Source organism: Electrophorus electricus, chromosome 3, assembly GCF_041902795.1.
Source record: "Electrophorus electricus isolate QZ-2024a chromosome 3, ASM4190279v1, whole genome shotgun sequence".
Lineage (NCBI taxonomy): Eukaryota > Metazoa > Chordata > Actinopteri > Gymnotiformes > Gymnotidae > Electrophorus > Electrophorus electricus.
This window is the reverse complement of record NC_137499.1, coordinates 26,021,424-26,043,468: the sequence shown is the minus strand read 5'-3', so window position 1 is coordinate 26,043,468 and position 22,045 is coordinate 26,021,424. Positions and strand designations below refer to the sequence as shown.

Sequence of the window (22,045 nt, the reverse complement as noted above, 5' to 3'; positions counted from 1 at the left end):
AGACTAGTAATCACTTGGTTGAGTGAGCTGCTTTCGTTAGGTTAGTGTTACACCTGATTGAAAGACATGGGGATTGTGCCTTTCCTCGGTACTATGTGTTGTAAGAAAATCTGCCTTTGTTTCACTTTCAAATCCCTTTACTAAAAAAATGAAAGCGAAATGTGATCCTCCTGCGCTCATAGAAACAAAAACAACTTTTTGTTTGTTTGTTTGCTCTCGAATCCTTTGTAGCAAGGAAGTGTATGTATAAATAGCAGTTGAGTTTCCTGAACCAGAACCAGTACATTCTCGCTTGAGGTTTTAAACTTTTTTATGCTATGACAACTTAGAAATTAGAACATGGTGTAGTACGAAACATGGGTCTTCCTGTTATTTGTGACCTGTCTTTTAATGACTATAGGTCTCCCTCTGGTGGATAACAAGAAGAAGTGCATTTATGTTCTTGCGTACATTGCTTAACACACACAAGCAAAAATAAATAAAAAAAAACATTCCAAAACTTACCATTGGTAAGGAAGTTAACTAATCCTTGGTTCCCAAAAATGTGTGAAATGTGTCATCACATGTAAGGTGAGACTAAGACTGTTTGCTGTCTAGTGGGGCTGAATCACAGGCATTTTAAGTTACTACTTGCCTTGTGTTCTGTTGTATTTGTTAATGTGTTAGAAGGTTGCAACAAGCACTGCAACATATTTTGTAGTTTCAAAATATCAAGTTCAAAAGTTCAAAAGGCTTTTATTGTCATTTCAGCTATATACACGTACACAGCAAAAACGAAACAATGTTCCTCCTGGACCATGGTGCAACATACACTGACTGGCCAAAAAAAAGGTCACACACTCTTAGATTTTGTTGGACCACCTTTAGCTTTGATTACAGCATGCATTCGCTGTGGCATCGTTTCCACAAGCTTCTGCAATGTCACATTTATTTCTGGCCAGAGTTGCATTAATTTTTCCCCAAGATCTTGTATCGATGATGGGACATTTGGAGTCTTCTCCAGCACATCCCAAAGATTCTCAGTGGGGTTCAGGTCTGGACTGTGTGGTGGCCAAGCCATGTGTGAAAATTATGTCTCATGCTCCCTGAACCACTCTTTCACAATTTGAGCACAATGAATCCTGGCATTGTCATCTTGGAATATGCCCATGCCATCAGGGAAGAAAAAATCCATTGATGGAATAACCTGGTCGTTCAGTATATTCAGGTAGTCAGCTGACCTCATTCTTTGTGCACATACCATTGCTGAACTTAGACCTGACCAACTGCAGCAACGCCAGATCATAGCACTGCCTCCACAGGCTTGTAGGCTAGGCACTAGGCATGATGGGTGCATCACTTTAGCCGTCTCTCTTCTTACCCTGATGCACCTATCACTCTGGAACAGGGTAAATCTGGACTCATCAGACCACATGACCTTCTTCCATTGCTCCAGAGTACAATTTTTTTGCTCCCTAGCAAATTGAAGCTGTTTTTGCCAGTTAGCCTCACTGACAAGTGGTTTTCTTAAGGCTACCCAGCTGTTTAGTCCCAATCCCTTGAGTTCCTTTCACATTTTGCATGTAGAAATGCTCTTACTTTCCTATTAAACATATCCCTGAGTTCTACTGTTGTTTTTCTATGATTTGATTTCACCACACGTTTAAGTGATTGCCAATCACGATCGTTCAATATTTTTTTCTGACCACATTCCTTCCTCAAAGATGATGTTTCCCCACCATCCTTCCACTTTTTAATAATGCGTTGGACAGTTCTTAACCCAATTTTAGTAGTTTCAGCAATCTCCTTAGATGTTTTCTCTGCTTGATGCATGCCAATAATTTGACCCTTCTGAAACAGATTAACATATTTTCCATGACCACAGGATGTGTCTTTCGACCTGGTTGTTTAACAAATGAGAAGCTACTCACTGCATAACTTGTTGCCAGCTGGAACATAATAACCCATGCAGTAATTATCCAATGGGAGGCTCTTACCTATTTGCTTAGTTAAATCCAGGTGGTGACCTTTTTTTGGCCAGGCAGTGTAAAACAAAACAAGTGCAACAGACAACACGCTACATGAGTGCAAACAATACAATACAGTACAATAATGTCATACAATAAATAAATACAGGACAGGACCAATACACAATGAACGCAGTACTGGGACTCAGTGACATGCTATACTGAACATAGCAGTCACCGGTAGCAGCCAGAACAGTTCAGAGTACAGTGCTGATTTAGTACAATACTCTAGCAGCAAGTAGGAATAATGTGCAAGAGTGCAAAAGGAGTGCATATATGTGTGTGAAGTTTGACTTCAGCAACTAGTCCGATATGTATGTATGTGTGCGTGTGTATGTATGTATGTGTGTATGGATATGTGTATGTATGTATGTGTGCGTGTGTATGTATGTATGTGTGTATGGATATGTGTGCGTGTGTATGTATGTGTGTATGGATATGTGTATGTGTGCGTGTGTATGTTTCTATGTGTGTATGGATATGTGTATGTGTGCGTGTGTGCGTGTGTATGTATGTATGTGTGTGTGTGTGTGTGTGTGTGTGTGTGTGTGTGTGTGTGTGTGTGTGTGTGTGCGCATGCATAACTGTATATAAGCATGTGTATGTGTGTGTGTATAGAAGTGTCCATTTGTTTGGAATTGGAATTGGAATTAGCCAGAGTTCAGGAGTCTGATGGCTTCTGGGAAGAAGCTGTTGCACAGTTATATACCTATAACTGTAGGCTACTTAAAATAATGGCCTGTGCACATAAGCTATAGGTACTGTTATGTCCGCCTGTATGTCTGCACTCTGTGTTCCAGGTTTTGCCTCTGCCTCTCCGGTATCCCCCATCCCGATCCACAGCAGGTTTTCCGGTGAGCAGAGAACAATACAAAAGGAAGAGGAAGAGACAAAGGGCTCAGTTTAGGGCTCATTGGAGAAGAGTTTGCTGCTGTTGGTTTTGTCTTGTTGCTACATTTTGAGCTTGTGTTTGCTAGACTTTGTGTATGACTTTGGATTTGCCTCTTGTTTGATTGCTGGATAATATATGTTTCTTGTATCTTGTGTGTATATAGTTACACACTGGCGGTAGGGGGTGGCTGCCATTGTGTGGGTTTATCTTTGTTTCCAACAGTGCAGTCATTGTCTGTTTACTTGTGTTAGCTTAGTCAGTCGTCTTCTTGTTTCTAGTGTGGTTTTTGTTTGTTGTGTTGGCCTTGGTCACTCCTGACATGATTGCACCAGTTTCTTGTCTTTAAAGATACACTGATCTTTGCTGTAAACTTTATTGTTTGGTTATTTATTACATCACTCACTTCTACTGCTGTGTCACTCAAACCCCATGTTATGGCCTCCCAGCCGAGTCAGGGTCGTAACAGTACAAAGTAGGTGTTTCTGATAGTAAGTAATCAATAATAATAGTAAGAGAAGAATAAGAATTGTATTTATTTGTTTGTTTATTAAACTGACTCAAATCTGACATCTTAACACTGAGCTCAGGCAAAGACAGAAAAGGACAAGCTGTATGTGAACATGCCTAACAAGATGTAAGTGAATGAAAATTTGCTTTAAAAATACTGACAGTTGCCATTTTGAATTTTAATTTTTAACTTAAATTTTTTTGGCTTAAAATGGTTGTAGTGTAGAACTGAATGTACAAAATCCTTGTGGAGCTCATTACATATTTTGTTTGTAGATAAATAAATTGTGAAGGAACAACTTGTTTAATCCATTTAGTTATTCCCAAAGCATATTCTATATATTGCTTTAGTGCTAATGTCTGTGATTCTGCTACAGCACAGCACATTTAGTGCTCAGTCACAGACAGTCAGGGAACATAAAACAAGGCACCTGAAAAGTGAACGTTTAACTCAGTACATAATGGGGAAAAATCTATGTAATGTAGATTATAATGTAACTGCATTTTTATTGAAATATAACTCAACATTAACATATGTGTTTATTCATGGAACTGATCTGGGATCTAAATGTCATGACAAAATGACCTCTAACTATTTAAGGCCAATTCACCAGCTTTTATATCTCTGTACTTCAGTGAGCACAGATGAATCTCAGCTCTCAGGAACTGATACCTCCCTCCATTCCATTCATCTCTCTCTCTCTCTCTCTCTCTCTCTCTCTCTCTCTCTCTCTCATATATTTATATATTCATATATTTATATTTCTCTCTCTCTCTCTCTCTCTCTCTCTCTCTCTCTCTCTCATATTTATATATTAATATATTTATATTTCTCTCTCTCTCTCTCTCTCTCTCTCTCTCTCTCTCTCTCTCTCTCTCTCTCTCTCATATATTTATATATTAATATATTTATATTTCTCTTTCTCTCTCTCTCTCTCTCTCTCTCTCTCATATATTTATATATTAATATATTTATATTTCTCTCTCTCTCTTTCTCTCTCTCTCGCTCTCTCAAATATATTTATATATTAATATATTTATATTTATATATATCTCTCTCAAATATATTCAAAATTGTAGTAAAGTACACAGAGTTTCCAGAGAAACAGAACATTTTGGACAGAGGTCCTTCAAGAGCTGAGCAGGCAAGCGCTATATAAATATTTAGTGTTCTATTTTAAAGTCATCAAGAGTTTGTTAATTAGCTAATGCCAACACATTAAGCACACACCCCCTTATGATTGTTTTTGTTGCGCTCATATACCGAATCAAATACCAAAACAGCTGGTCACATCTGTGGTTTCAGTTGGAACATCTCACTTTGGTTTTAACAATTTTTAAGTGTGTATTTTTTTCACATAATTTTTATGTGAAAGAAAAAAAGTGATAGTCCCATAAGTGGAAAAAAACCTGCTGCTGAGACGTTTATGCAAAATGAAGAATAATTTTACAGCTGCTTGCGTGCTTACGCACACCAGTCATGTATGACATGTACAGTCCATTTATTGAAATGTTGCTTCTTTACAAACCGATGCGACATGATCGGACATTGCAATTCTAAAACAATAGAAATGAATGCTTCAGTTAGCATATCAGTAAACTAACAGCAGGTTTCTCTCTCTCTATTATAATTTAAAACTTAAATTTCCTGAAAACTAGAAAGCAAATACAACAAACAAGACTACAAAATATAACCTCATAAATTCAAAGGTTTGCTCTTCATTAGATTATATATGCAATATAAACAAACTCTATTTCAGGGCCAGAATACTAACTGAATCCATATAGGTTCCCAAAACATAGAGGGCCAACACACTGAATTTGACCTCCTTTATAAAAGTGCTGCCATTTGTAGCTTGTAAGAGCAACATAGACATTGCATACACAGAGAGCAAAACAACCACAACATGATACAATCAGTGTAGTAATATAATATCATATAAGTTATAATATATAGCATAAGGGATTTACAGATTCTTTTATTGGTGTGGAAGTTGCCCTCATAAATGCACAACACTACATAAATAAATAAAACACCCTGTAATAGAACACATCCATTTGTACAAACACATTAAATATAGTTACAGTAACTTGAAAATGTCCTAATGCCCCTGCAAGAAAGGTAATACAGGTTCTGACCTGTATTTTTTTTAAAATTATTTTTGCATTTATGTTTTCCTTATTAACATATTAACATTAACACGTTAACATCAGAAATTGGAACACATTCAAAGCTAATTAACTGAAAACACTGAAAGGAAATAATTAGCGTGAACGCCAGGTATTTCATTTCTAAGAATCAGGTTTAATTCTTGATAAGAGTTTACATGTTTTATTTATTTGCTGAATTGTAAATGACTAATATGTGGCATACAGTAAATATATAGAGCAAGTAAATAATTTTTTGAAGTGTTTGGTATTATAGGAGTGTTAGGGTTTCTTGGAGCAAATTAACAATCTACATATTAAAGGTATGATTTGTTTCTGACCCTTTGGTTTGAAATGTTATGGTACTAATATTAAGGGCACACTCACCAAGTTGCATAGCATCAAAAGGAAGTCCAACATACTTTTTTTATTGATAACAATCTGGTGTGAACTGATCTGGTGGTGGAAAACTGATATGTAATGTTATCAAGGGTATTAGCTTGAAGGTTGCTGGTATGTAATATTTAACAGTGTTACTGTTCAGAATAGTTTTTATTCTTGGCAAATCTTTTACCTTTATATTAATTCCTAAAGCAAAAACTGTTATTGCCAGTAAAACTGATAAAAAGATGTTTATAAAACTAATAGTATACCTTAATGTGTTTTGGTTGACATTTTTTGTTGGTTTTGTTGGTTGTTAAATATTCATTGATAATCTGATGAGCCATATCAGCCTCGTTGAAGTTATGGTTAAAATGTGGGTTCAGGTTAATCTAAGTAACTAAACAGCACTCTATAAAAAAGCTTAAAAGATTTGTCCCCAGTTTCTTTAGTTAAGATTTTAAAGGAACAGCGTGAGATCTTTTATCCGCAGCGCACCACAGAATTATATTTATCTAACTAAAACCCAACGTAAGCCTAGGGCAAGTAAACCTAATAACACAATCTTACATGAGAAAGGAATGAGACAAAAGCAGAAGTGAAAAGTGGAAAAATGTAGCAACTTTCACTTCCCCATTTTCTTGATGATGCAGACAAAATATGGAAGCAGTCACACGTCGACACGTTAGACGTTTAAATAGTCTGCCTGGCCCACAAGTCACCTTTTACACAAGAAAACATGGCTAAAGAATCAGTGAAAGCCAATGGAGAGCAGTTAGCATGATTTTACATTTGCAAACTACTTTCTGGGCTGAAGCACTAAATTAAGCCCAGTCTGAACCAGGAGCACACAGGAGTTATTTTAGTGCTGGAAAATGATCCACAGTAACTTCCTCTACCAGGACTAGCTCTCCCCATGCAAACATTTAAATACTATTTTACAGTCACTCTTTCTATTGTGACCACTGGTATGCATAGGCAGGTGGATGTGTTCTGGCACCCACACTGAGATGTGCACAAGTGCGGCCCTTAACAATCGTATTGCACGTGAGAGTACGTGCACTCTTCTTGTACATTGGCCTGCTCCCTTGCATGTACCCCTTGCTTATTGAAGACCACCTCGCCGTACTGCACTTCGTCTGCAATCTTCTGATTGTCTCGACCGATGACCACAGCATACTCCACATTCTCCTCCGACGCCAGAGCTGGACAGGAACATGACACAGTAGACAGCTCATCTCACTTTTCTTTAGAATTTCCCCCTTATGTTTCTTGGGCCTAATCATCATCTTACACCATCAGTGTCATTAACACTCTTGTTAATGCAGTGATCATAAAGTGAAAACCTGTAATTCTCATGTATCCACGGCAACCTGCAACCTGCATTCTCATTTATCTATGGCCACTTGTGACAGACGGCACTACTGCGAATCACAACTGGGTCTGAGTGGGAGAGACCACGTAGTCCGCGCTTGGTTGTTTGAGTTTAGGGGTACAGGAACAATGTTTCTGTCTATTGCATTAATGAGGTGTACAGCCTCAACTGAGTCTGTCTACCACATAATACAAGGATCAGACTTAACTGAGAGGAGAATGTAAAAGTATGGCTCATATTTACTATACACTTATTAGTTTTAAAAAAGCTAACTATGTAGGAAGTGAATGGAATCTGTGAAGGAGTCAATAAAACCAACACATATTTTCTCAACACAGTTCATATGGCCCACCCAAAGGTCCACATTTTTGCTCTAACGCAGCTCCAAACACACCTGAAACAAGCCATTAAGAACAGACTTAGTTCAGGTGTACTAGGAGAGAGAGAAAAAAATGGATAAAGGTAAATGTAGACTAAAATATGAATGTTTGGTAGGCCTTGAGGTCTGAGTTATGAAACTGCTTCAATTCACTGCTAAAACCAAGGAGCAATCTCTTCTGGGCAATGTGGGAGTGACTCTCTTACTTGTTCTGCCTGTTCTCTTGGTACAGTTGTTGGGTATATGGGTGATTTTAGCATACAGTAATTCCTCGCCATTCTGAGAAGAACCTGCCAATGAATCAGACAGACCCACCCATCAAGAAGCAGAAAGGAAAGCATCATAGTGAGCCAACGCTGCACTGTGATCCATATCTCTACCCATATAGCTGTCTGCAGTATTTCTCTATTGCATTTGCAAAATGCTGTCCTTGTAAAAAGCTACAGTGACTTTCCCATCAAACCTTCTGTAATGATAACTGATATTAATCATTTAGCTTGCTCCTATTAGTCTCATCATCTCAGCCTCATCGGTTCACACTGGATGACAAGGGACCGGAAAGGAGAGTAACTGACTTGTGTTCTTTCTGCTGTGTTGCTTCTTCTTGTACACAAGGAACACTATGATGGACAGAATAATGAGGAGTACAGAGAAAGTTCCCAGTATGATCAGAATAAGTTCTACAGGATGAAGACAAGAAAAACACATTAGATTTTGTAGGCACAGCAAGCATTATGGGTAAAGATAGTATTTAAAATATCCATAACAGTAACAACAACAATGATGACAGTGATAATACAAACTAATATTTTAGTGCTGAACTACACACAATACGCAGAATAATGGATATAATATGGTGATGAGGAGCTTTGTCATGTGCTTTGAATGGAAACCAAGTAACTAAACAGAAGTAGGAAAAAGAGTGACTATTGGACTTAGATGTATTTGATACTATGCCATCTATATTTATTGAACAACTTACTCAGATATATATGTGGGACATAAATGCCTGAGTTGGGATTCTGAGTGGGGGTGAGGGTTTTGTTATCAGTTACTGGTAGACTTATACCAATGCTGGGTGATGTCACGTTCACCGCTGTTGTGGGAGCTGCAGTTGAAGTTCCTGGAATTGCACATCAATAGAGTATCACTAGTATTCACTCCTATGAGAATTGTTGTGGTAAACACAGATCCTGCTATTCTGTTATTTACAGTCAGTCCAGTCTGGCCCCTGGACATCTACCTGTATTATCAACTCTCAACTAATACCTAAAGCACAACTACCAACATTAGAGAATGAACTACATTTGAATTGTTTGGTCATCGAGGTGCCCAGCAGGGTTGGGTCACATTAGAACAGGGGTGCCCAACTCTGGTCCTGCAGATCTACTGCCCTGCAGAGTTTACCTCCAACCCTAATAGAACACACCTGATCCAGTTAGTCAAGCCTCTCAACATTAGAGTCAGCTGTGTTGGACTGAGACTCTGCAGTGAAGTAGATCTCCAAGATGGCAGCAGGGCACTGCTGTCGTACTCTTTTAAAGGAACAAGACATTTAACTAGACAGTGTTGTGTGATGGTTTCTATTCAGACATGATTGATTTATGGTGAGTAACTGAGTTTCTCTTTGAAGATTATGAGTAGTAACATTGTCATTGCTGCATCATTATTGTTGTTATTGCTTTTACCATGATGATATCAAAGCTTAAAGAAAGTGAGCTTTACCAGGGCACTGGTGTAACAGAATAGAACTTTGTCCATGGCTGACGTGATTCTGTACATGGCAGGTGACATTTCCATCATACTCTTTCTCCAGCTGGAGAGTCTTGTTCCCATCAACAAGTTGATGTGTGATTCTGGTTCCACTGAGAGTCCAGTTGAAGTGGAGCTGTTCCCCCTCAGAGGAACAGGACACTGTCCTCCTCTCACTGGAGAAACAGTTATCCTTCACTACTACTGAGGACACTGCAGCTGCAGGTTACAGAGAACAGAATTTAAAAGAATAAAGATGATGTTTTATTCTAACAGGATCCTTAAACAGAAATATCAGTTTTGCTTTACAATAACGACACTTACATTAAGCTTTAATGACATATTCATGAGTTATAGTAAAATTGGAATATTATTGTATATACACTATTATATATTGTGACGAGGAGGCTGAGCAGGATGCGGGGACGAGTTTGTAGGACAAACACATAAGTTTATTTAGACACGTCAACACGAGTATAGCACGCAGGCTATTGGGTTCAAACATCGACCCACACAGACTCAAACACAAGACTTATATACACGCACGCTAAGACAACACAATGAGTAGCAGGTGTGAAACACAAGGAGGGCGTAGCCATACAGACGAACACACACACACACACACACACACACACACACACACACACACACAGGGAGACGTTTGGGGGGAGGGGCCGTACCGTGACACACACACACACACACACACACACACACACACACACACACACACACACACACACATATATATATATATATATATATATATATATATATATATATATATATTATATGGTATCTTTTACATATGTTGTTAATTAATATGTAGACCTACATCACACAAGCCAAATGTACTAAATCTCCATAATTTTTCTTTACAGGGAATAAATGACTAAAATCATGAAGTCTTCAAATAATATTAATATTACATTTAATATATTGCCCAAGTACCAAGTTCATGAAGCATTCATAAATAGTTCACTTGTAAGTGGATTACATATGATGTGTCAGTGTTGGTTGGTCTCTTTGATGAATGACCTGGTTTTGAATGAGGTGTAGGTGTTAGCTACATGCTTTTAACATTTAACCTATAAATGCACTTTATAATACAATTTATGCAAACATACATAAATACAGCATATGTATAAATTTTTATACACATGAACTAAATATCCAGATATAACCGCTCATTTTTAAAAACAGAATTCATGAACGAGGACACTGGAAACAAAGAAAGGATCAAAAATTAACTGCACTACAAAGATACACATGCACCTAAAATACAGACAAACCAATGTAAGGAAACTTGCTTTACAAGTTCTAGCTGTGTTCTTCCAGTTAGGAATTATAAGAAATCATTTGTAAATTCAGCGGTTATGGCTGTTATCTGACATGAGATGATATAGTCCTACCTTCAATGTTCAGCTGGAGATGATATTTGCCTTTACTAGTACCCTTTGCATCAAAGGTGTCTAACGTGTATCTTCCTGAGTCTCTCTTCTCTGTTCTGGTTATTATAATGGTTCTATTATCAGCTATAAACTGCCATCTTGGTTGATCTAAAAGGTTTGTTGAGATGTTTTGCTTTTTATATTTGAAAATTAAAGTGATGTTATTGTTTAATATTATTTCATCCCCAGGGACCAGCTCCAGGTGCAGTGCTTCTCCCAGAGTTCCATAACATGTACGATTCTGATTAAATCTGCAAATAGCAGGAACCGCACCTGCAGAGCGAGAAAATCAAGAACATTTTGTCATTAACTTGATGCAACAACATCTGATCTGCTCTAAACAACTTTAATCTACTTTAATGATTGAGTATCAATTTAAATTAAATTTATCTAATTTGACCACATACAATCAAATGTAAAATAAATTCTCTTTTACTATTAAAAGGAACTATCTGGGGCTCCTGAGCAGTGCACCAGAAAAACATTTCACTCAGTCTTCATGGATTTGCTTGCTCAAGCCCTGATGTCACAGCCATCTGTGGGCAGGAGTCCAGGGAGGCAGAACTGACACCTGCTCTCTGGTTGGGTGGGACAGCTTTACTCTGTCAATCACAGCAACACTAGCCATGGATGCTTGAGTGCAGATGATAAGAACAGTTTGCACTTTCCTCTGAATGCTTTCAGCTGCCCTGTGTTGGAGAATTGGCAGCAGCTTGTAAAGACGTGGTGATCCACATGTCTCGGAGTCTAACAAGCAACCTGAGTTATATACAGTTTTGAACAGTTACCACTCACTTCACCTCCAACCTGTAATGATTTGTTATTGCTTTTTGTATAAACTCCTTATATTTTGTGTATAAATATGTATTTTGGAGTAAATTATTATATTTATTATAATAATAATAATTATTATTACATAAAATTGGCTCATGAAGTGTTCATTTTGCATTTGCTCACATGCATTCAGCAACAGTTATTTGAGATTTAATTAAACACCGCCTTCTGTAACTAGATCCTGGATTTTGTGATTGAGAGTCCCCATGAGTTCAGACTGACAACAACATATCCAGCACCACCACCCTGAGCACCGTCATCCCCCACAGCTGTGTGTTCAGTCTGCTGCTGTTCACACTGAGGACGCATGACTGTACTGCCCAGTACAGCTCAAATTGTATCAGTAAAGTTACTGATGACACAAGAGCCATGGAACTCAACAACAACAATAATGAATGACTGTATGGAGCAGAGGAAGATTGACTAATTTACTAAAAGAACAAAAGAGATCACTACAGTTAGATGCTCTGACTCGAGTGTAATGTGATGTGGTACCAAATCATACAGCAGGTAACGGTCGCCATAGTGCTGGGTGTCCAAGTGGTGGTCAGTAAACAATGTGGGAGTGATTGATAATTGTTCCAGTTTTGAGGGCAAGCCTGGTCTTTTGAGTCAGGACAGTATCCACTCCACAAATGTGCTGCTCTCATTTACTGTAGCATAGAATGCAGTCTGGCAGACAGTCGTAGGATAGATAGTCACTGACATACAAGAGAAGAGGCCAAGCAGCAGAAATACTGCCTTTAATGATCTGCCATCTAACTGGAGATGCCACACAGGTTCCACTCTACTGAGACTGTATCCGTTCATCAAATCATACAAATTTTCAGAAAACCGTGCAAAATCTGTACTAGCAACATAGTCACCATCAAAAAAGCTCAATCAATTATTAGTGACAGCACATTTGATCTAAAATTAGGACTGTTTAATATAAGATTCCTTGCACTGAAAGCAGTTGTTATTAAATTATATAATTCCTGATGATGTGGGTAGACATGGCTTTAAACTTGGTTTTATAAGCGGCAACACAGGATACAAAAATATACAACCCTTGTATAATTACCAAAGTTGAAGTATAGCAACTATTTATAGCATCAATCAGAAAATCAGTTACAAGTCCTTTTCCTTTGAAATTCCTTGTCTGAACATAATGGATTTATCTACAAATAAGAAATATTTTCAGTCATTTTCACTAATTACAATTTATAAGCCACCAGCACCTTATTCTGAGTTCTTATAAGAGTTTAATCACTTCCTACAGTATTTAGTAATGGGTACTCTATGGAAACAGTAATAGTCGTAGGGGTCTATTCACTACGGTAATTGTACGGTAACCTTGATTTTGGCTTTGGCATCAACATAGATAACATAGCTATTCTCCCGCAGACTACAGTTGCCTCCAGCCAAGACCTTAGTCTTAACATATGTTTATCTTCTTGCTATAGTTTCAAATGTATCACAACATCCTCCATAGCAAGTCATTTTCTAGAAACTCCTCCAGATTGACCTGATTTTAGCTCTTGGACTAATTCCAATGAGTTAGACAATATGATGGAGCACTTTGATGGAGATGCTTTGTGTCAAACAACTTTAAAGGAGCAATAAGTAATTTTTCCAACAACTCTTCTTCACATTATTAAGCATCCATTATACTGACACCTGTTAACTTGGATTGTTCAGAGATTCTGTACTAATTCTATTTTAAAACATGACCATCTACATGTGGGAGGCCTGCTCTGTGGAGCATAAACTTGTTCATTTGAAGAGTACAAAGCAATTTGATTCTTTATCTCATGTGAGCTGCAAGAATGTGATCTTACCAAGAAAATGGAATTACTTTTCTATATACGTTTTGCTATTTTTGGTGGTAAAAATGATTTATTGCTCCTTAGTGGTACTATTAAGAAGTAAGAAAAAATAGAAACAACTTGTCCCTTGGTTCAATAATGATATACACATGCTAAAACAACATATCAGCGAGGTAGAATGTCAAGGGTGTCTGACTAAGGTATGAAACTTCCACTCTGTTTGGAAGGATAGTTATATCGTACAAAAGGATGCTTTCTACAGTGTATCCAATATCCTTTCTTTTTGATTGAAAACATCAAGAATAATGTATTACTACCACAGTTTACAGACCTTTAGTGCAATATCTAAACTAAGAAGCAGTTACCAACAGAATAACACATACCAGCAGGACACAGCAGTATTGATTTCAAGAAAGCTTTCCATGATAAAATTTAAATTATTGGAAAAAAAACAAAACAAAACAAAACAAAACTGCAAGTTTTTAAGAGTGCAGACAGCAGGTTTAGCTTCCTCTCTGTCTGGTGGCTACAGACAATTAGTGCCAAGCAATGAACCCTGTGGGAATTATATAGAGTGTCAGTAAATGAGGAATAGGTGTAGGTGATAATTCAATAAATGAGTGATTGGCACTGGGGAAATGAATGAATGTTGTGGTCTGTGTGGTCTGCCAGGGCAGATTAGGTGACACCAACAATGTTACTAAAGGAAATATTTGTCAGTCATTTCTTAAGGCCTATAAGCCATCCAGTGTTGAGCAGAGGAGGATGGGTTCCCTTTTCAGCCTTGGTTCCTCAAGGTTTCTTCCTCTTGCTTTCAGGGACTGTCACACATATTATAAAAAGTACTTTATAAATACATTTGAACTGAATTGGCTGTTGAATTCAGGAAGGCCTGTGGTGATCACTCCTGCACTCCTCAGCATGTTCTACAGAACTTCCCATGAGATTCTGACCAGCTGTCTCCTGGCCTGATATGGGAACTGCAGTGTCTCAGACCACAAGACCTGCAGCAGATAGTGATTGTACTGTAGTGTGTACAGTAGGCTTTGAAGGTTAAAATGGACTCCAGTGTGCAACTTATCTGTGCTTCAAAGAACTGATGAAATAAGATATTAAAAACAAATCTTTCAGAGTGCCTGGACCAGACTGTCTGGTATGGGAGATGCACCCTTAAATTGCAGTGGATAATGAAAACTGAGATCATGATCAGAGCCTCCCAGAGACTCCCATCACAAATATTACATCAGTAAAGCTGTCAGCACTCTCAGTGGATCCACTGCCCACATAAAGATGACCAGTTTATCATCTTACTACATCACAGGACATTTGTAGTTCATTTGCTGATGTCTGCACACCTACAGATTTTTGCTTCACTCTATTATGTTTCCTGTGAACTCATTTTGTATTTATTATATTGGGCTTTGGGTTCAGTTGACAATGCAAGTTTACTGGTCTGTTATTTAGTCAGCTGTGCTGAATACTCTTGCACTGTGTGTAGTCCTTGTGTAGAGTGGTGCTCCTACTTAATCATGTAAGTTCTGTATTGTCCTGTGAACACAGACTCTGTCCTGTATGTTGGACTGAGGCCCTGAAGGAATGTTATTTTGTTTAACTAAATACTCTTATAGGGATGGGATGCCAGTAAAGTTCTTCTTGACGCTTGATGATTAGCGTCAACACAACTGTACGTGGGTGAGTTGGAGAAACTGTGGTGACCTGACCGCTCTAATGCAATATCTTTGCTGTTTCCTGTAATGAAACAGCATAGGCAGAGTGATGGTCACAGCTGTCCCAAGTAGCTTGTGGTCAAAATACTCTTTTACTTCTTTGGAAGGGCATTTTTGGAGTTAAACTATACTGTCATTTACAATGAAAGGGAAGTAAAATGCCTGCAAGGCTTTACATATAAAGCACCCAAAATTGACCATATGAACTCATCTCGAGAATGCACTATTCCAGACACAACAGAGCAATTTATGGAGCGACAGTATAAAACATAAAATGCAAAGTTACTCTGAGAATGAATAACTATAACTTGTTATATTTAATAGAAATTAAGTATTGGCTGAATAGAATATATGAATCTAACATTATTAGAAGATAATGACTGGGGTATCATAAATTATAATATTTTGTTATATTGAAATGTTTCATGTGGAATTCTTCCAATGATGAAATACTCAGTAAAAATCTTACTGTTACATGATCAGCATAAAGTTGATATCAAGATATGCCATAAGTCAGTCATATATGTACGTCTGCACATGTCCAGTCCATCTCTCACAAGAACAGCAGGCAAATCTTTGTCACGCAGCCGCCCTCAGTCCATGACTGCACCTCCCGTCTTCCCCTGCACAACCTCACCAGATCCTCATCACCAGATTACTAGTGTCACCTGTGTCTTATCTTTGCTACGCTTTATATTCTCTCCAGTTCCGTTTATTCCCTGCGAAGTATTATTGCTGTTCTATAGCGTGTAGTGGACAATTCCCTGGTGTATATATCTGGCTATTACCCTCGTCTGTTCCGTGTTTGCTATTGTTGATTATTCCGCTATAAATAAAACTAGGCTATCCGCAAGCTTCCTTTTGAGCTTCCGCAGCCTCCCAACAAATAGATATTTGTAAGCCTATAGGTAATACATTTACATTTTGAAAAACAATCTTATGAAATTGCAATGGTGTTAAAGACAAATTGTAAGGCCTTGTAGCTGAATTGTCATTTCTTTTAGAAAAACCCATAAAACACCAAGTTTATCTAAATACATGAGTGGCATACAAGTATAAAAAGCGAGTTTTAGAAAATATCTATATTTTTAATCTGTTTTTCCCTTTTGTGAATTCTTATATTGGACCCTCATTTTTAAGAATGTCATTCCAAAAATAAAATGAGTTAAAATAAAATGAGTGCTACTTGCCCATGGCAGCTCCTGTGAACATCACCAGGACTCCAAAGATCACCTGCATTTTCTCACAGTGGTAAAAATACTTAAAACGTCTTCAACCCAAGAGAAGCTTCTCTGAAGCTTTTTGCTTCAGAACTTTACAGTCAGTCACGACTCCGGTTATACACTTACACACAACTTCACCCTGATGAGGAAACAAGGCAGGCCAATGAGAGAATGGAACTGGCTAATTTTTGACATGGCTAATAATGCTTTTGCATGAAATAGAGGAAGTATCATAACATTTGTGTAAGAACTTACTTCCTGTTTTCTTACCAGATAAAATGGACAGAATCCGATGTGTAAATTACAGTATTTAAGTAGTAAAAATAATTAAATTGTTTAACAAATTCTCTAGCTCCTGTCTTTCCACAGACTATTTAGCAATGTATTACATGTGGACAATGTTAAACTGTTGTCAGTTCTTTCTAAGTTATGATGATACTATAATAATACTCCCTTTTTGACATTACAGGTCCTTTATATTACAGGCCTTTTGACATTACAGGTCCTTTACTTTTAAAGGAAACTGTGTATTCTGACTTTTAAAGCAGATTATTTCACTGTAGTTTAATGTAGCTTCCTTGTATCTACAGCTACAGTTGACAAGATATAACCTTACAAGGTATGTTTCATAGTGGTACTTAATGGTCGTACTTACACTTTATATGCAGTTGTTTAAGAGTAAATGTGAACCTAAAGACACACTGAAAGACTTTGATGAGAAAAATGTATATTTGGTTTATCATCAGAATCATGTTGGTGAGGAATCAGTCTGTAAGTATTTGGACAGTGACAATACTGGATGTTTTGTTTTGGCCCTGAATTCCAGTACACTAGTTAATATTCGGAGTGTAGAATATCATCATCAGTTTGTCACTGTGATGTTATGAGGAGAGGCAGGATGCAAGGACGAGGCACGATGACAGAAACCCACTTTTATTCATACGCACAAGCAAAAACACACGACAAACCCCAAACGATAAACACATCTCACGAAGCACATTTCAAACACCAACAACATGTACTACAACACAGGAGACATATTTACACTCAAGACAATTACACATAATACAGAACAGGTGGACGACACGAGAGGGCGTGGCAACACAGACGAACACACACACACGAAGACGTTTGAGGAGGGGGCGGGGCCATAACATGACAGTCACAATACGGACCCCTCTCCTAAACTCCTCCCCCCCCCCTCTCTCTCTCTCTCTGTGTGTGTGTATGTGTGTGTGTGTGTGTGTGTGTGTGTGTGTGTCTGTCCATTGTCATGCCCCTGTTGTTTTGATTGTCCATGTCATACCTGTTTGTAGTTATGTTCCTTGTTAACAGAAACACCGATCGCAAAGGGATGCAACAAGAAGCCTATTCTGCCCGAGGTCTGCTAGCGGGAGAAAGTACTTGCCGTTACTTCCCGAGGATACCCAGTAAACGCTTGAGGACAAGAGAAGAGCGGCTCACGTTTGCCGATATGATGGACGCATTCCTCAGGAGTAACACGGCTAGTATTGGAGATGAAAGGTTTATATAATTACCCAGCACTTGCTCCTCCATGAAGGGGAGGCAGGTGAGGCTCCATTAAGAGCCCCCTCTACAGTCCCAGGGAATCCTACTAGCACCTTCCTCGATAGCTCTAAAAGGGAGGGTATTGACTCCCCTACTCCTCTATGGTGAGGAAAAAGAGGAGAAAGACTCATCTTATACAGCAGAGCCTTTGAGCCCAGAGAAGCCACCATTCCTCTGCTCAGAAACGGAGCCGGCACTTCTTATCGGTTTGCTCTCTCCTTACTTAGAGGAGGAGGGTCGTCCTGAGGGGATAACGGAGGATCTAGGGGATTCAGGGTCAAACACAGTGGTGGTTGACCAGCCCTCCGTGCACCAGGAAATTGAGAGCTATAATGAGGGGCAGGAGTTCTACTACGACTCGTGCTCAGAGGCAGGATCCGAGCACACCCTCTTCTCTCACCACAGCATGGAGGAGCTTCCCCTGGAGGCTCTCTCAGAGATGGAGTCAGAGCATTCAGTGGACTCCTCCATGGAGGTGGAAGCCTAACCTGTGCCCAAGCTTATGAAAGGCGCACGCCAATCAAAAGCCCATGCGCTCCCTCGTAGGGCCTCTAGGAATGTTCAAGTTCAAGTTTGGTTTATTTGTCACGTACATAGTCATATACGGTATAACTCGCAGTGAAATGGTCTGAGAGTGCTCTGTCCAAACTGAGGAAAGAAACAGGGGTGCATAAGGAAATATATATATATATATACAAATATAACAATGTACAGGTGAATGCACAAATGTCATCTGGCATCCGCTCCCCAGAGTCTACGTATCCCCTCACAAGTCCTCCAAGCCAGTGAGAGTCTCCATGGCACCTTAAAGGTGGCAGGGGTGCCTTCGTCGCATATTCTCTCTCCACCAAGCTCAGGACAGTAACTTTAGGATCAGGTCAGAAGTCTTCTATTGGAAAGTCGTGGTAATGGATTCCAACTGGTGTGGGTATTGAATATCAGTTTGCTTATATTAACTTATGCATGGATTAGATATAATGGTGGAGAATGCGAACACTAATATGTAAAAGAAGGAGGGGTGAATACATAATGACTGCTGACAAATATATAAAAATTGTGGGTTCTTTGTGTGATTGTTAGACATTCTCCGGAGGATGCCTCATGAATGCTTGTTAATGTTAATCTGCAATAAAGGACAGGACCAGCTATTCTCTTCAACTAATTCTGAAGTCTGCATCTTTATTTTAGATTTGAAAGTTTAACTGTCATGGGATGCTCCCCCCCATGAGTCACATGGTACTGCCTGCCGCATGCAGGGGGGTTCACTCATGTTTGTAGCCACACCCCCGTGAAGGCACCTGTACGGGGTTGAGTGTTAGTGTGTGTATGTCTATTTAAACCCCTGTCAGTGCGTGCCTCACCATTGGTTATTGTTTGTTTGTTAGCGTCTGAACGTAATACTCGTAATCATGTTTGTCTAGCCTATGTTAAGTGTGTCTGTGTGCATCGTTAATGCTGTTTGTGAGTGCCACCATCGTCTATATGTTTTTGTGTCATTAAATGTTTCACTCCGTCGAGAGAGTCTGTGCGTCCTGCTCCACGCCCTTCGGTGCTCGGGAATTCGTTACATTCACTAGCTGACTGGGGATTTCAAAACAACATGTACACTGCTGGAAGACTTTAATTTGCTTATCATATCCCCCTTTAAATTTCTTACCGTATCCTTCTCTTCCTGGTCCAGTCTCTGGAAGTGTGCAATCTCTGTGCATGCTGGATGAAAATGTAGTTTTGGCCACTGTTATACAACTTGCTACCCATAACCACATGTGATGTCTGCAATGCCTCCTGCTACCTCTTATGTTGCATCATGTGTTACTCTTAACATGGTTGTGTTGACTCATGTTTCGAGTTCTGAAGGCTGGTCCTGCATCACCCTTCTCTATAACAGTGTCTACAGCTATATATACTGATATATCTGTCTGAGAGGTCCCACCCCACAGTGATGTAACAACTTTTCTGTTGATCAGACAACTTTAGCAGACACCTGTCCAGCTGCACTGTTTCAGGAATACAACAAAGTCACTGGTCTGGTCAGGCTTTGCCATGCTACAGCCTTCTCCCTTCAGCTCAAACACATATACATGGCTATTTCAGTAGTAACCATTTTTAATAGAATACATTTTTGAGAACCCATATCTCACACTACAACTTTGCACCCAAGCAACACTATGACACATTTTTGATCCTGTTAATGAATCCGCATTTCTCAGCAGTAGTCACGACATGTAACCACATCCTTATAATCCTGTAGTCCACTAGCACTAGTTAAAACAGCATCATTGCTGTATATGTGCAGGAAAGTTTGTTGATATTTCTGCAGGTACAAATTACAGAGAGTAGAATTTAATAGAAATAAAGGTGCTCCGTTCCAACAGGGTTCTTATACAGTAATATCAGTATTGCTATGCGAGGAGGCTAAGCAGGATGCGGGGACAAGTCGTGAGAGACAGAACAATGTTCATTGAGACACAAGACAAAGACCACGTAGCACACCGGCTAGTGGTAGATCAAACACCGACCAGGTAGCAACGTTACCACAAGACCTCATATACACGTGCCGTAATGACAGAACTAGGAACAGGTGCAATGCACAGGGGGCGTGGCCATACACACAAACACACACGCACACAGAGGGAGGCGTCTCGGAAGAGAGGCCTATACCGTGACAAGTAAAGCTTTACAACAACTATAGTCAACTGCATTGTCATTACTTCTCACCAAAGATGTGTGGATAATTGTTACATTTAATACTAAACATCAGCAGACAAACAATGTATAAACTATACAATCTCTACATTCAATTAAATCACAATTAAATTAAAATTAAACACTCACAAAGCACATATCCAGTCAGTACTAGACAGTAGACAAATGGTAGGCAGTGGGTAATGGTGTGGGTGGATTGCTATTTAATAATGTGTTATATATGTATTACACAGTGCATGTTGATGGTTGGTAATATAGCATAACAGTTTAATCAAACACTATCAGGCAAGCAGACTATGTGTGCAAAAAAAAATGAGTGAAATGAACTTGTGCCATTCCAAAGTCCCAAACATCTCATGGAGATTGATCCTCTGTCATGGAACATGGAACTCCTAGAGGTAAGACCCCCACTAATTAGCCCTAAGACTAATGACTAATTATTACAACACTAATTAACTCTCAAAGTGTAACATACACCATCCCATATTTAGGTCTCCAATGGAATGTGTTGAACTGTTGAAGCATGAGAACCACAACACTGAGAAATTTAAACCCTCCCTATACACTGGGTACACCAGGTTTTAGTTATCTAGTGTGTTCCACAAAGTGACAACCAAAGCCAGGGCATTTATTCAAGTCCTTATTATGAATCCTGATGTCAATGGCCTGCCCTGCAGATATTGGGTCTGTGAGCCTAAGCTCAGAACTCAGTCAGAAGTGTGTCACTGCTATAAAACAGAACACTGGTCTGGTCAGAGTGAGGGGTGGTCCAGAGCCATCTGGTTCAATTTTAACACACATGCCTCAGGAACACCTGTTCCTATAAAATATATGTATGATAAATGAATGCATTTGTCTATGCATATTTGTCTATGCATATAGATAAAGCAGATTTTTAAATGAATAAATATTAATAGGGAAAGAATTAAGAATTTAATAAAACATTTTAAACAGTCAAGCATACATTTTAAACAGAGAAAAATGAGATACAGACACTTTCTAATGTGCAGAAATTAAAAGTATCAGTGTTAGAATCTATATACTATACATAATGCATTCATCAAAAATGTTTTGATGTTCTATTGATCACTTGACAAATCATAGTGTGTATAGTGCCCTCTAGTGGGTAATGTGAACCTTCAATAGTCAAAAAGTCTTCACATTTTTTCAGATAATGAACTTTTGCTTTATCAAAGTCAGATGTGGAACACCAGATTCTGAATACATCATATGTGAAAATTTTCTGCCAGTAATTTTTTATTTTTTTTGATGTAGATCTGGTTTGTGCAA

General features: G+C 38.7%; 1 protein-coding gene across 6 annotated transcripts in view; it reads right to left on the bottom strand.

Annotated features, from left to right (window-relative positions):
- Positions 1-4,890: 4,890 nt before the first annotated feature.
- The window catches only part of LOC113587931 (uncharacterized), a 29,369-nt gene continuing 12,214 nt past the window's right edge, over positions 4,891-22,045 (bottom strand). The window contains exons 1-7 of one of the 6 annotated variants that reach the window (XM_081710821.1): positions 16,448-16,631; positions 10,850-11,161; positions 9,414-9,659; positions 8,671-8,811; positions 8,264-8,368; positions 7,895-7,978; positions 4,891-7,139 (exon numbers count right to left, since the gene is read on the bottom strand). In XM_081710821.1, coding sequence (XP_081566947.1) covers positions 6,964-7,139; positions 7,895-7,978; positions 8,264-8,368; positions 8,671-8,811; positions 9,414-9,659; positions 10,850-11,161; positions 16,448-16,496 — 1,113 coding nt within the window. In that variant the 5' untranslated portion in view covers positions 16,497-16,631 and the 3' untranslated portion in view covers positions 4,891-6,963. Of the gene's footprint in view, positions 7,140-7,894; positions 7,979-8,263; positions 8,369-8,670; positions 8,812-9,413; positions 9,660-10,849; positions 11,162-16,447; positions 16,632-22,045 lie in introns of those variants that run through there. The other 5 variants (XM_081710822.1, XM_081710825.1, XM_081710824.1 and 2 more) reach the window with 5 other exon arrangements.